The 13,277-nt window shown below is 40.3% G+C and overlaps 1 protein-coding gene across 3 annotated transcripts in view; it reads left to right on the plus strand.

The window, feature by feature from the left end:
* LOC140741842 (receptor-type tyrosine-protein phosphatase gamma-like) overlaps positions 1–13,277 on the plus strand; it is a 648,055-nt gene that overhangs the window by 624,629 nt on the left and 10,149 nt on the right. For all 3 annotated transcript variants that reach the window (XM_073072297.1, XM_073072296.1, XM_073072295.1), the window contains one exon: positions 3,418–3,564. In XM_073072297.1, coding sequence (XP_072928398.1) covers positions 3,418–3,564 — 147 coding nt within the window. The remainder of the gene's footprint in view (positions 1–3,417; positions 3,565–13,277) is intronic.

Genomic DNA, 13,277 nt, shown 5'->3' on the forward strand with positions numbered 1-13,277 from the left:
TGAAAGCTTGATGCTCCATGGGGTCGCTACCATTGTTAGAATATGAACCAAAGCACTTTAAGGATTTGATTGGAAAAAGGGTTTATTGATAATGCTACAGTCTGGAATTTGTTTTGAGAACTTGTACTAACAACGTCATGGCAATGCTAGGTTAAGACTGAACTTGCATGATAGTGGTCAGATGCATTTTTGGTAAATTGATAAAATATTTTGCAATAAAAATTGACTATTAGGTAAATGATGAATTTCACAAATTTCCATCTTGAATTGGCCTTCAAACTGCAGCTCAACTTGAAGCCCTTTCCAAGGTGTTGCAGGTTCCACCATGTTTCTTGAAAGTGAATATAGACTTACCTGACAAGCTCACATTATTTGTTGGGCACACATTATGGCTTTTTCTTCTGTCACATTCCCAGATAGAAGCTGCTTTCTAATTCTTCAGAGAAAACTTGACCTCTGACAACCTGATATGGCATCCTTGACACCTATGCCAAATGCAGGCCATTCATACTTGGTGTCCCAACTCTATGCTGCACTGTAATACTCATGTGGGATGGATTGATCAATATCTGAAATGATAGCAGTCAGTATAAAATTGGCACGATTCGCTTCCTCTACTGCTTGAGCAGGCTGCAATTCTTGGATACCTGAAGGAAAAAGAATATGCTTTTGTGACTTGATAGGAAAATAAAATTGATATTCCTCCATTGTCAATGCACATCATTGTAACAAAATGTTGTGTGAGTGTTAAGTGGATGTGATAAGAGTTGAATTTGTCAATTCCATCATCTTAAATGGATACACCATGACCTCAGCATTGATCCTTTACATAATGATTAGCTGGAATCCTTTATGGGGCACAAGTACACTTGCAGTGCTCAATTAATTCCTATGGCCTGTGGGCATATAACACATTCTCCTTCTAAAAAAAGAGAAAGGTATCAATAATGTTCTGCTTGATGTAGCTATGATGGTAAAGTAGCTGCCGACAAGTGCAATGTTTAACGCTGCTGGTTAAGGTTTCTAACAATTAAACTGTGAGGTTGAGGTGACATTTATGATTGGAAAATACAATTCCTCAGGACTGCTATTAACTGAGCTATGGGGATGTAATAAATTGTGGTATTTGAGGTTCACTGTGCCTTCACAAACTGGTTTCGTTGATTTTAAGCATTTGTGATGTTTGAACTCTGTGGGTAAGTTCCAAGGGCTGAACACCCGGTATACATCATGTGTATTCGTTCTGCCACATCTGATTTCTGGGGATTGTGGCACCTCTCCTCCTCTTTCATCCTTTACCAAGGCATTACTTCAGCATCAGAATATTTGGATGCACAATTTCCCAATGTCAAACCTTACTGTTGGTTGCACAGCACTGTGAAGAATGCGTTCAGCAACTCCAGTCGTTTCCCTTCGTGAAGTACAGCCTCATATAGCTCGCCCCATCTTCATTGATGTGTTCAGCTGGTGTGTGAACTGTCCTTGATTGTCCCTACGTATTTCTTTACCCATTCAAAGTTAACATTAAGAATCTGAAGATTAATTCCTGGCATTTTGCATTATGAACTGTTTAAGAAGTAGAAGATACAATGGTAAATCATTTTATTTTTGCTGGGTTCTATCCTAACCCTGGCACAACTTACACATTTTCCCAAAGATAGTCCAGACTTTTTCCAGGTATACCATTTTCTCCCAAATTCAAATCGTGCTGGTAAGTTAGCTACCCCTGTAGGTTACTCCTAGTGTGGCTGGAAAATTAAAGTGGAGTTGATAGGCATATGTGGGAGAATTAAGTTACAGGGAAACAAGTGGGTAAATGAGACTGACAGGAATTCTTTAAGAGTTGGAATAGAATCTGTGGGCTGAAGAACTCTTTTTATGCTGTGAAGAAATTTGAGAAACTAGTCCTTTGTAAATTGGCCATAAGAATTCAAAGCTAATTGTATTCTGTTTCTGTGGGAAGATTATTTATGAGGTTTTCCATTTGTTAATTAGGTGCTTTTGTTTGGAAGAATTTCTGCTTTTAAGAAAAAAAAGCAGCTGATACAGAATTGAAGAAATCTGAGACACCAGAAATGGAGAAGCAAAACTTGGCTTTCCTGGGCAATCCCAATCTAGTGATGAAAGTTAAAATAATGTTTGAGTTTGGAAACCCTCTCACTGTGACATCAAATGTTTTGTGCTCATTTCTATGAACAATGCTGAAATGCTGTCAACTAAAAATGCCCCATTTGTTTTCCCAGTAGATTAGGATGATACCATAACCCACATTCCTGTCTATTTATTTCATCAGTATAGATGGATGTTGTTCAGTGCCATTCAAAAGCAATGAGCTCTCCCAGGCTTTTGGCCAATGTTCCTTCCTCAAAGAAGAAACCATTCATTTCCTTATATTTTATGGTTGAATAATAGTTGCTATGATTCTCTATATTAATACATCTCTGTGCTCTAAAATGCAGTTTCTTTCATGAAATGTTTGAATGCAAAAGTCACAATATAATGCTATGGGGTTCCCTAAGGTTGTTATAGCCAGGGCTGGTAGTGAGGATAAACTCCCACTACCAATGATGTGCATGTCAAATAGTCTCTGACAATCAAGTCCTACTCCTGGCCTACATGTGTAGCATAGCTACTAAGCCCAGTGGAACCTTTTCTACTGACAGGAGAAAGGGCACAGGCGGGTTACTGCACCTTAAAACCATTTGCTTTGGGCAGATGGGGCTCATCAGACGTGGTTGGCAGCTCATTTCGGAGAAAACTCTGCTCTCAAATCTCTACTGCCTTCTGGCTATACCCACTCATGGGGAAGACTTTGGTTGTAAACCCTGAGGAAAAATACAGAGCAGGAATCCCAATGCTGACTGGTAACTCCTGCAACGCCACTGGTGCCAACTGTTTCGGTCTTTGCTGTTCGTTTGGATTCATCAGTTGCGTGAGAGAGAGTTCCTGCTCCATAGGTAACAGTTTGCCCTCCATATCGTACTGCCCAGCTTTGCATATTATATAGACAGCTGGGATGCAACATCAATGACTGACCCCCAACCAACAGAGGGCCGCGGTGTTATGATGAAATATTGCTGCTTTGGGACAATGTTAAGCAATGAACAGGCATCTGCTAGAATCAGAGGAAAAATATCTGGTCAGTGTTAACTAAGGCATGCTTCTGCAGAATTCCCAGCTGCAAGTTTAAAAGACCATTAGCAAAGGCCTCAGAGGAGGCTGCCCTATTAGCCCAGGAGAAGGAAGCATAAATATGTATCTGCTGCTAAACTACTGAGAATTATGCAGTGAGCTTCCATTCGCCCTACCCTCAGGAGTTCTTTCCAGATATTCAAATTAATAAGAATCACATATCCATTATAATGAGTAACATGACTGAGAGCATTCTCATGAAAATGCATGGTTCTTTTCCAACAGGCCGAGGATGAATCTGTGTACTGGCCAAGCCGTGAAGAATCCATGAATTGTGAAGCTTTTACTGTAACCCTCATCAGCAAAGACATCCTGTGCCTCTCTAATGAAGAACAAGTTATCATCCATGATTTCATCCTAGAGGCAACACAGGTAAAGCAAAATATTCTAGATTTACAATTTTGTGTTAATTGATAAATAATCACTTTTATGAAACTGAATGTTCTCAAGAGTTGAGCTGTTAAACATGGGAGAAACTTTATAATATTAAAAAACATTTTTCTAAAATACTTATCAAACCTCTTACATTCAAAAGCTAAGTTCTTCCAATGTGAATGAGAAAACGAAAGCCATGATTGTTTTAATGCTAATAAAGTGTTTCTTTTAAGCTAACAATCAATCTCTCAAAACTCTGGCACATTGTTGCTCATTAGATAGGCTTAAGATAAATATGATTATCTTCTGTTCATATTTGAAGCAAATCAGTCTTTGATATTTTTATAAAAACACAAAATGCTGGCAGAACTCAGCAGGCCAGACAGCATCTATGGAAGGAGGTAGTGACAACGTTTCGGGCCGAACCTGATGAAGGGTTTTGGCCCGAAACGTTGTCACTACCTCCTCCCATAGATGCTGTCTGGCCTGCTGAGTTCTGCCAGTATTTTGTGTTTTTATTTATTTCCAGCATCTGCAGATTCACTTGTGTTGCCTTTGATATTTTTATGTTTCCTCACAAATGGTCAGAGAGCACTCAGCAAAGTTACAGGACTGTCGGATTTAGATTAATGTTATCTGCAATCTGCATTAGATTAAAATACATAAATGAGGCTGACAATAACCTCATTTTGACCAGTCATCACTCTTTCATCTCCTTGAGAGTTGAGAATGAAGACCTTCCGCTGATGCATGCCAAATTGGTGAACAATAATGTGGTATCATCAGTGTTTTGCTACTAGCAAAAATTAGGCAACCTAGAAGCTGGCTTTTTATCCAGTATCACTAAGGCATTCTGCTCCCTGTGCAGCTACAATGGCTATAGGATTTTATCCTCAGCATGCCATTATAGGATTGGGTCTTTATAAAGAAATATTCATCTTCAGAAATGTTACTCTGGCTGAGTAAGTTGATATATCCAGTGTGATATCTGGTGATGCCACTAAGGTTACTAAAACTTAGAGTCAGGGTGCAAGTGCATTAACCAAAAATAGACAGTACCGTTAAGAAGATCACTTGCTGTTAAACAAACTAATTTGTATATTAATGATCCAAATACAATTTTAGGACATAGAACCCAGAACAGTAGAGCACAGTGCAGGCCCTTCACTGTTGTGCCGACCATTTAATATACTTCAAGATCAATCCAACCCATCCTGCCCACACAGCCTCCATTTTTCACCAACCATGCGCCTACCTAACAATCCTGACATTCACTGCTAAGAATCCTGCCTTTAATCTCGTGCTGTGTCTTCAAGTTCAATCTTCTAAAGTGTATCACTTCACAATTCTCTGGACTGAACACTATCTGCCACTTCTCAGCCCAGCTCTGCAAACTATCAAGATCAATTATAACCCACAACAACCTTCTACACTATCCACAATGCCACCAAGCTTCATGTTATTGGCCCATCCTTTCCCTTCCTTATCTAAATCATTTATAAAAATATCACAGGGAGCAAGGGTTCCAGAACAGATCTGTGCGGAACACCACTGCTCACAGACCTCCAGTCAGAATACGCTTCCTCTATCACTCTCTGCCTTCTGTGACAAGCCAGTTCTGAATCCACACAGCCAAGTTTTCCTGGATCCCATGCCTCCTGGCTTTCTGAATGAGTCCACCGTAGCGAACCTTGTTGAATATCTTACTGAAATCCATATACACCATATCGTCTGCTCTACCTTGATCAAATAATTTGTCACTGCCTTGAAGAATTCACTTAGGCTCATGAGTCCATCACAAAGCCATGCTGACTGTCCCTAATCAGACTATATTTATCTAACTGCTGATAAATTCTCTGCAAGAATCCTCTACAATAGTTTGCCCACCACTGATGTAAGACTCACTGGTCTATAATCCCCAAGATTGTAGAACAATTATCTTGCATAAAGGCCACCCTCCAATCTGCAACTACTATTGTAGCCAGTGAGAACACAAAGATTATCACCAAAGATGTAGCAGCTCCTTTCCTTGTTTCCCATAGTAACCTGGGATACATCCCATCTGGCCCCAGAATCTTATGATTCCTAATGTTTTTCAAAAGTTTCAGCACATCTTCTTGCTTAACGTTGGCATGGTCCAGCATATTAGCCTGTTCTATGCTATCCACACTTTAGTCAACGTCCCTCTCACTGAATACTAAAGCAAAGTATTCATTAAAGATCTTCCTTATCTCCTCTGACTCCAGGCACATTTCTTATTTTGTCCATGATCAGTTTTACCCTCACTCTAGTCATGCTCCTGTTCTTCACATATGTATAAAATGCCTAAGGGTTTTCCTTAATCTCACTCACCAAAGTCTTCTCATGTCCTCTTCTACCTCTCCTTTGTCTTTCTTAAACTCAATTGGATCCTTGCTTCATAAACCTTAAATATGCTTCCTTTTTCCTCTTGACTAGATATTCCACTTCTTTTGTCAACCATAGTTCCTCACACTCCCATCCTTTCCCAAGCTCCATGGGGCAAACATACCCAGAAGCTCATGAACATGCTCCCTGAACAGCTCCCACATTCCTGTTGTACATTTCCCAAAGTACATCTGTTCCTAATTTACACCTCCATATTCCTGCCTAATACCACCATAATTCACCCTCCCTAACTAAATACTCTCTCATACTACCTGCTCCTATCTCTTTCCAAGGCTATGCCAAGGGTCAGAGAAAACTCGCCCACCGAGAGATCTGTCACCAGACCTGGTTCGCTGTTTAGTACCAGATCCCGTATGACCTTCCTCTAATCAGCAATCAATATTTGGGAAGATGAAATCACCTAATACAACAACAATGTTATTTTTGCTTGTTATTTCCAAAATCTACCTCTCAATCTGCACCTCAGTGTCACTGGTGCTATTGGAAGGAGGGTGTCTATAGAATACTCCCAATAAAGTGTTGTTCCCTTCCTGTTTCGGAATTACACCTGCACTGACTGAATAGGCAACCCTTCAAGGACGCCCTCCCTTTCTGCAGCTATGATACTATCCCTAATTAGCAATGCCACTACCCTGCCTATTTTACCTCCCTCCCTGTCTTTTTTGAAACATCTAACCCCCAGAACATCCAGCAGCCACTCCTGCCCTTGTGACAGTGAAATCTTTGTAATGGCCACAACATCATAGCTCCATGGACTGACTCATTCTCTAAGTTCATTGCCCTTGTCCTTGATACGTCTTGCATTAAAATAGACACATCTCAACCCATTCGACTGACTGCAATAATGCCCTATCCTTTTTCGCAGTCTCTCTACAGGTTGCATTTACCTTTACACCAACTGCCCCATTCCCCTGCCAAGCTAGATTAAACCCTCCCAAACAGCTTCAGCAAACCTGCCTGCAAGGATATTGGTCCCCTCAAGATCAGGTGTAAGTCTTACCATTTGGTACAAGTCATACCTTCGCCAGAGGAGATCCCAATGACTGCCAAATCTGAATCCCTGCCCCCCTACACCAATACTTTAGCCACGCATTCATCAGCCAAATCATCCTATTATTATCCTCATTAGCACATGAGAAATGCTGCTTTTAAACTTCCTGCCTGTTTCGTTGGTACCAATATGTACCACAAATTCTGGCTGCTCACCCTTCCCTTTAAGAAGACGGTGGACTGGATCTGAGACATCTGTGAACCTGGCATCTGGAAGGGCAACATACCATAAGCGAGTCTCTGTCATGTCCAGAAAGTCTCCTGTCTACTCCCCTAACTATTGAATCTCCTATCACTACTGCTGTCCTCTTCTCTACCCTTCCCTCTGAATCACACAGACACACTCAGTGCTAGAGACCTAACTGCTGTGGCTTTCTTCTGCTAGGTGGTTCCCCCCAAAAGTATCCAAACTGTTTTAACATTTTGAAATTGTGAAAAGTAACTACAATTAGATATCACAACTTGCACCAGCAGCTACCTTCTCAGCTGGCAAAACACTTGAACAACTTTCCTCTTACGATCCATCTGGGCATGCTTGTAACCAGGCTTCTCCAGAGCGGAAGCTGCAGCACAGCCTTCTGCTCAGCACAGCACTGGCTCAGGGTATCTTCCCCAGTTCTCTGTCTAAGAATCTACACTCACAACCTGCACCAGTACTAAGGTGAGGAGGTGAAAAGAAACTAAAAATAAGTATAATTATGCTGTAAGAATTGACCTAAAAGATGCCAGTAAAGGTGAAATGAAGAATGTTCATTGAAGGGTTAACACATTGAGTAAGTATTTTCTTCAAGAGCATAGGCAGCATGTACAAATTAGAGTTCCCTGTACCAGTGAGTCCTACAGATAGATCTTGTATGGGCCAAACTAGTAAAATAAAATGTGTAAACTTCGAAAGATTTTAAATAAATGCTGGGAAGGTCCTTAAATTATTAACAAGAAGGAAGGATAATCTAGCAAGACAACTGCAAATCCATAAGTCTAAAGTAACAAAAACTGACGACAGGAAATTCAATTTAAGAAAACGTTTTCAATATATTAAAAAAAACAACCAAAACATTTAAAGGAAGAATATACCTCCTGATATATTTAAATAATGTTGCTGTATGGAGCAGTGGGATTTAATATAAAGGCTGAGCATGGATAAAGAATTGGCTGGAAGATGAATTCAACGATTACTTGTTAATAAGTGAGGCCAGAATGGGGAAGAAATATTGAATAGCATGCTCTAGGCTTTAGTGTTGAGGCCCCTTCTGTTCTTAATCTAAATTAATGACTTGGAGACAGAGATCCAATGCAAATGAGATTGATGAATCAACCAGGGATCTCCAAGTGGAGCTGCATGAAATAATGGAACTAAGCAAATCACGAGTAGCAGATAAAATTCCTTTGAGGTAGACATACTTTAAGATTATATTTAAAAAAAATGGATGGCCATGCTATGCTAGTAAGTATAGAGCTAGCTGAATAGAGAATTGAATGGAAACTGAATTTGGCACTAACCATCTCAAATCAGTGTAGAAGAGATACAGACAAATAATTAGGTTGCCTTACTATTACTGGAAAATGAGTTCTGGTGATCTACTGTCATCAATATGGAAACAGCGCTGAGGAGAGCACAATTTGGATTTAAGACATCCTCAACATCTCTCTGGAACAGTCTGCTATCCCCTCAGGCTTCAAGGTGGCCACCATCACCCTGGTGCCCAAGAGGGTGACAGTAACCTGCCTCAATAACTACCATCCAGTGGCACTGACCTCAACAATAATGAGCGGCTTGTTATACAGAGCAGTAAATCCCATCTTCCTGCTACAAGGGACCCTTTCCAGTTCACTTATCGGTCAAATCAGTACACTGATGATGCCATAGCCTCTGGACACCATCTTGTCCTGTCTGGAAAATAGTGCCTCATATGCCAGGATACTGTTTATTGACCTCAGCTCGGTGTTTAATACAACCATCCTTCAGAAGCTGGTTAAACAGTCCACATTGAGTCTCAATACTTCCCTCTGTAATTGCATCTTGGACTTCTTGATAGAAAGTCCGTATTGACACAAACATCTCTAGCTCCATCAGGCTGAGCACCAGCACTCTGGCCTGGTGCGTTCAGCACACTGCTGACAAATGAGTACATTGCCAGATCCAGTTCAAACCCAATCATCAAGGTCACTAATGATACAACAGTGATTGGCCCCGTCAGCAATGAAATGGCGACAGGAGGTAGTGCACTGGTAATATGATGGGAGCATAACAACTTGAGTCTCTGTTTGGACAAGACCAAAGAGATGATTGTGGACTTTAGGAAAGTGCAGGCTGACCAATTCAAACTGCACATAAATGGCTCCTCCATGGAGAGAGTAAGGAACACCAAGTTTTGGGGAGTGCAGGGACGATCTCACCTCTTCCTTCAACACTACCTGTTTGGTCAAGAAAGCACAGCAGGTTCACCGTTTCCTGAGAAGATTGAGGCAAGTGAGGTTTCAGCACCCCGCCCCCAACTATTTTAACAGAAGCACTATCAAGAGAGTCCTGACAAGTTGCATCACTGTCTAGTATAGGAATAGCAAGGCATCTGACCACAAGTCCCTTGCAAAGGATTGCGAGGACTGCTGAGAGGATCATTGGGGTCTCTCTTCCACCCATAAGAGAAATTTATCAGGAGTGCTGCTTCCGCAGAGTCAATGATCCCTCCCTTCCGTCCAACAATCATCAGGTATGAGGTACCATTGTATCGGGCAAGAAACTTTAGGATGGGAAGTTTCTTCCCCCCCGGCCATAAGACTACTGAACTCCCTGCCACCACATATGAATCTCATCATGCGGTCTTATCACATATGAAGCACCAGTGGTGTTATACTGTTTATTTTTTGACTTATATTGTACTGTATATACACCCTATTTTTTGTTAATTTATTTGGGGTAATATTATTGTATGTGAGTTATATATACTGTATTGTGCACCTTGGTCCGGAGGAACATTATTTTGTTTTGCGGTAATACATACGTTCAGTTGAATAGCAATAAACTGAACTTGAACTTAAATTGACCTGAAGAGAAAACTACCATGAAAAAAAATTTGCATTTTAATGAACTAATTTAATTTGTATTTTAAGGAGCTAGAAATAAGTACTATTATGTCAAAATATGTCACATTAATATAATATACTGTCCTTATCAGATGACCCCGAGGATATTGATTTCTTTCCTCTCAGGATCTGGGCATTGCCTGCAAATCCAGTATGTATTGATGTCCTAATTATCTTTGAGTAGGTGGTGGTGAGCCAATCTCCTGAACTGCTGTAGGCCGTGTGAAGCTACTCACACAATGCTGTTGGGTGCAGGGATTTTTAGGATTTAGACTCAGTACAATTAAAGGCCATCTATTTATTTTCAAATTAGGATGGTTTGAATAAAACATGCTAGATTCATTTTATATGCTTAACAAAAGCCTCAGCCCTTAACTTCCATTACGAACAAACCAAAAGCAGTCACCTTTCACTGACGTTATCATGTCAGATACCACCTCTTAAAGTGAACACAACTCAATGACAGTGTTTGTGAATTGTATAGAACAGTTTCTATTATGAACAATATGTGTCATCTGTCACTCATTACATCACCCTACACTGTTACAATGCTCCCCTGCTTTGAAATAATATGACTGAGAAAACCCTGAAACTTACAAGATGATAAACATCATTAATAATACTAAACACAAAGTACACTGCAGATGCTGTGGTCAAAGCAACACGTACAACACGCTGGAGGAACTCAGCAGGTCAGGCAGCATCCGTGGAAACGAGCAGTCAACGTTTCGGGCCGAGACCCTTCGTCAGAACTGAATAATACTAACGTGGAGCACTATGCCCAAGAACAAAGAATATCAAGATCTATAAACAATGAAACATTGGTTAAAACTGGGTGAAAGTAAAGTTTACCACATAAACATAAAATGCTGAAAACATACAACAGTTTTAACACTATCTATGGACAGACAGCAAATGGTAGCAACAACTTAGTTAAGGATACTCGATCAACATAGCGACAACATCCTGCATTAATGTTCTTTTTTTTGTAATAAAAACAAAGAAGTCATAATTTCTTCACCTGTACTTTAGAAGACAAAGATGTTAGTGGGAAGTTGAATTGAAACTTAGATATGAGGAATAAAATTTTATACTAAATTTAATAGGTAGAAAGAAAAAAATAGTGAGATATTATCAGGTGCCATTTCATTGGCTCTTCACTCAACCCTGCAACATCTGGAATGCAAAGATGCAAAGAGAAAATTTGAAAATCTGGCTGAGTGGTGCCATAGCAACAACCTCTCATTCAATGTTAGCAAGATCAAGGAGCTGATTATTGACTTCAGGAGGAGGAAACCAGAATCCTCATCGGGGAATCAGATGTGCAGAGGATCATCAACTTTAAATTCCTCCATGTTATTGTTTCAGAGGATCTGTCCTGGACCCAGCATGTAAATGCAATTACAAAGAAAGCACAACCGTGCCTCTATTTGCATAGGAATTTGAAAAGATTCAGCATGGTATTTAAAACTTTGACAAACTTCTGTAGATGTGTGATGGAGAGTATATTGACTGGTTGCATCACAGCCTAGTATGGAAACACCAATGCTCTTGAATGGAAAATCCTACAAAAAGTAATGGATCTGGCCCAGTACATTATGGTAAAGCCCACCACACCATTGAGCACATCTACACAGAGCGCTGTCACAGGAAAGCAACATCCATCATCAAGGACCCCCACCACCCAGACTATCCTCTCTTCTCATTGTTGCCATCGGGAAGAAGGTACAAGATCCTCAGGACCTACACCGTCAGGTTCTGGAACAATTATTACCCCTCAGTCATCTGGGTTTTGAACCAGAAGGAATATCTTTGCTCAACTTCACTCACCCCATCACTGAAATGTTCCCACAATCTATGGCAGCCTTTATCAACATTTTTGCCCTGCAGGAAACCTTGAAATAATTTTCAGGTCTCAGGGGGCCGCAACATAAATATTATTATATCCACAGCTCACAGTACATTAGTAAGTTGTAGATGTAATAATCTGAAAAATAAGTGTCAATGTTCTTTTGAGTAGACATTGTAAATTTTAAAAACTCATAAGGCAAACATAATAAATTTCTGTTAAATAACTGGCTTAAGCCAAAATGGGATTTAATTTTTCTAAGGGTAGGTTTGGTAGATTTAATTTAAATAAAGGTTGTAAATTGATTTTAATTAAAAGCTTTACTGTTTGGTTTGAGATTCCAATAGCCGTTTAAAATAATCAGCACTTTTCCGTGTCATGTGGCTGTGATTTGTAATTAAGTGTCTTTCCAATGGAGCCATTGGTACATTTGTAAGGTATTTGCCACAGACTAGGCTCAATGGAACAGGGGTTAATAAAATATAAAAAAGAATAGCATAATAAATAACTAAACAAGAAAACAGCAAAAGATATGAACAGTTCACGATACAATTGAGTTCTAACCCACACAATCCACCTTTTGCAATGTTTACAACAACAGCAAAGCAGCAGGCCATCAGCTGAGTTGCAGCGCATAAAAATTCCTTCTTGAGAATGCAAATTTCCCTGCAATTTTATACTACATCAGACATATTTGTTTGCTCCCATATGTCATTTGGCGGCAGGTAAGGGGAAGTTGAGGGAGGTGATTCAGGAGGGAGGGGCTGATGTCTCAGGCCAAGTCCTTTCAATCCTGGGAAAATGTACTTCATGCTCGCGATCAGCCTACCGTTCTCCCCACCGTGCAACATCGTGCTCAACGGTGCTCACCATCAGCGTACTGTCCTCCCCTCCACGCAATACAGCGCTCACCAGTTATCAAAAGCCACCCCTATGTCAGGGCAAAAACTGAGACTAAACACAGTCCTACTGCGTGCTGCCATACTGGGCTGAGAGACCTCTGACAAGATTGCGAATGGGGCTGCTTGGTCACTGCCCACCATTGTGAGTGCTGGCATCATGAAGTTCAAAAAACGATGTTTACTTTTCTCAATCACAATCTCTCACAGAACCCTTACCAACCTCTCGGAGAACCCTAGGGTTCTGTGGAACTCCGGTTGAGAAACCATGATCTATGGACTCACTTTCAAGGACTCTTCATCTCATGTTCTCGATATTTATTGTTTATTATATTCTCTTTTGTATTTGCACAATTTGTTGGGTTTTTTTTGGATATTGGTTATTTTTCCATCCTGTTAGA

Source organism: Hemitrygon akajei, chromosome 19 (assembly GCF_048418815.1).
Source record: "Hemitrygon akajei chromosome 19, sHemAka1.3, whole genome shotgun sequence".
Classification (NCBI taxonomy): Eukaryota; Metazoa; Chordata; class Chondrichthyes; order Myliobatiformes; family Dasyatidae; genus Hemitrygon; species Hemitrygon akajei.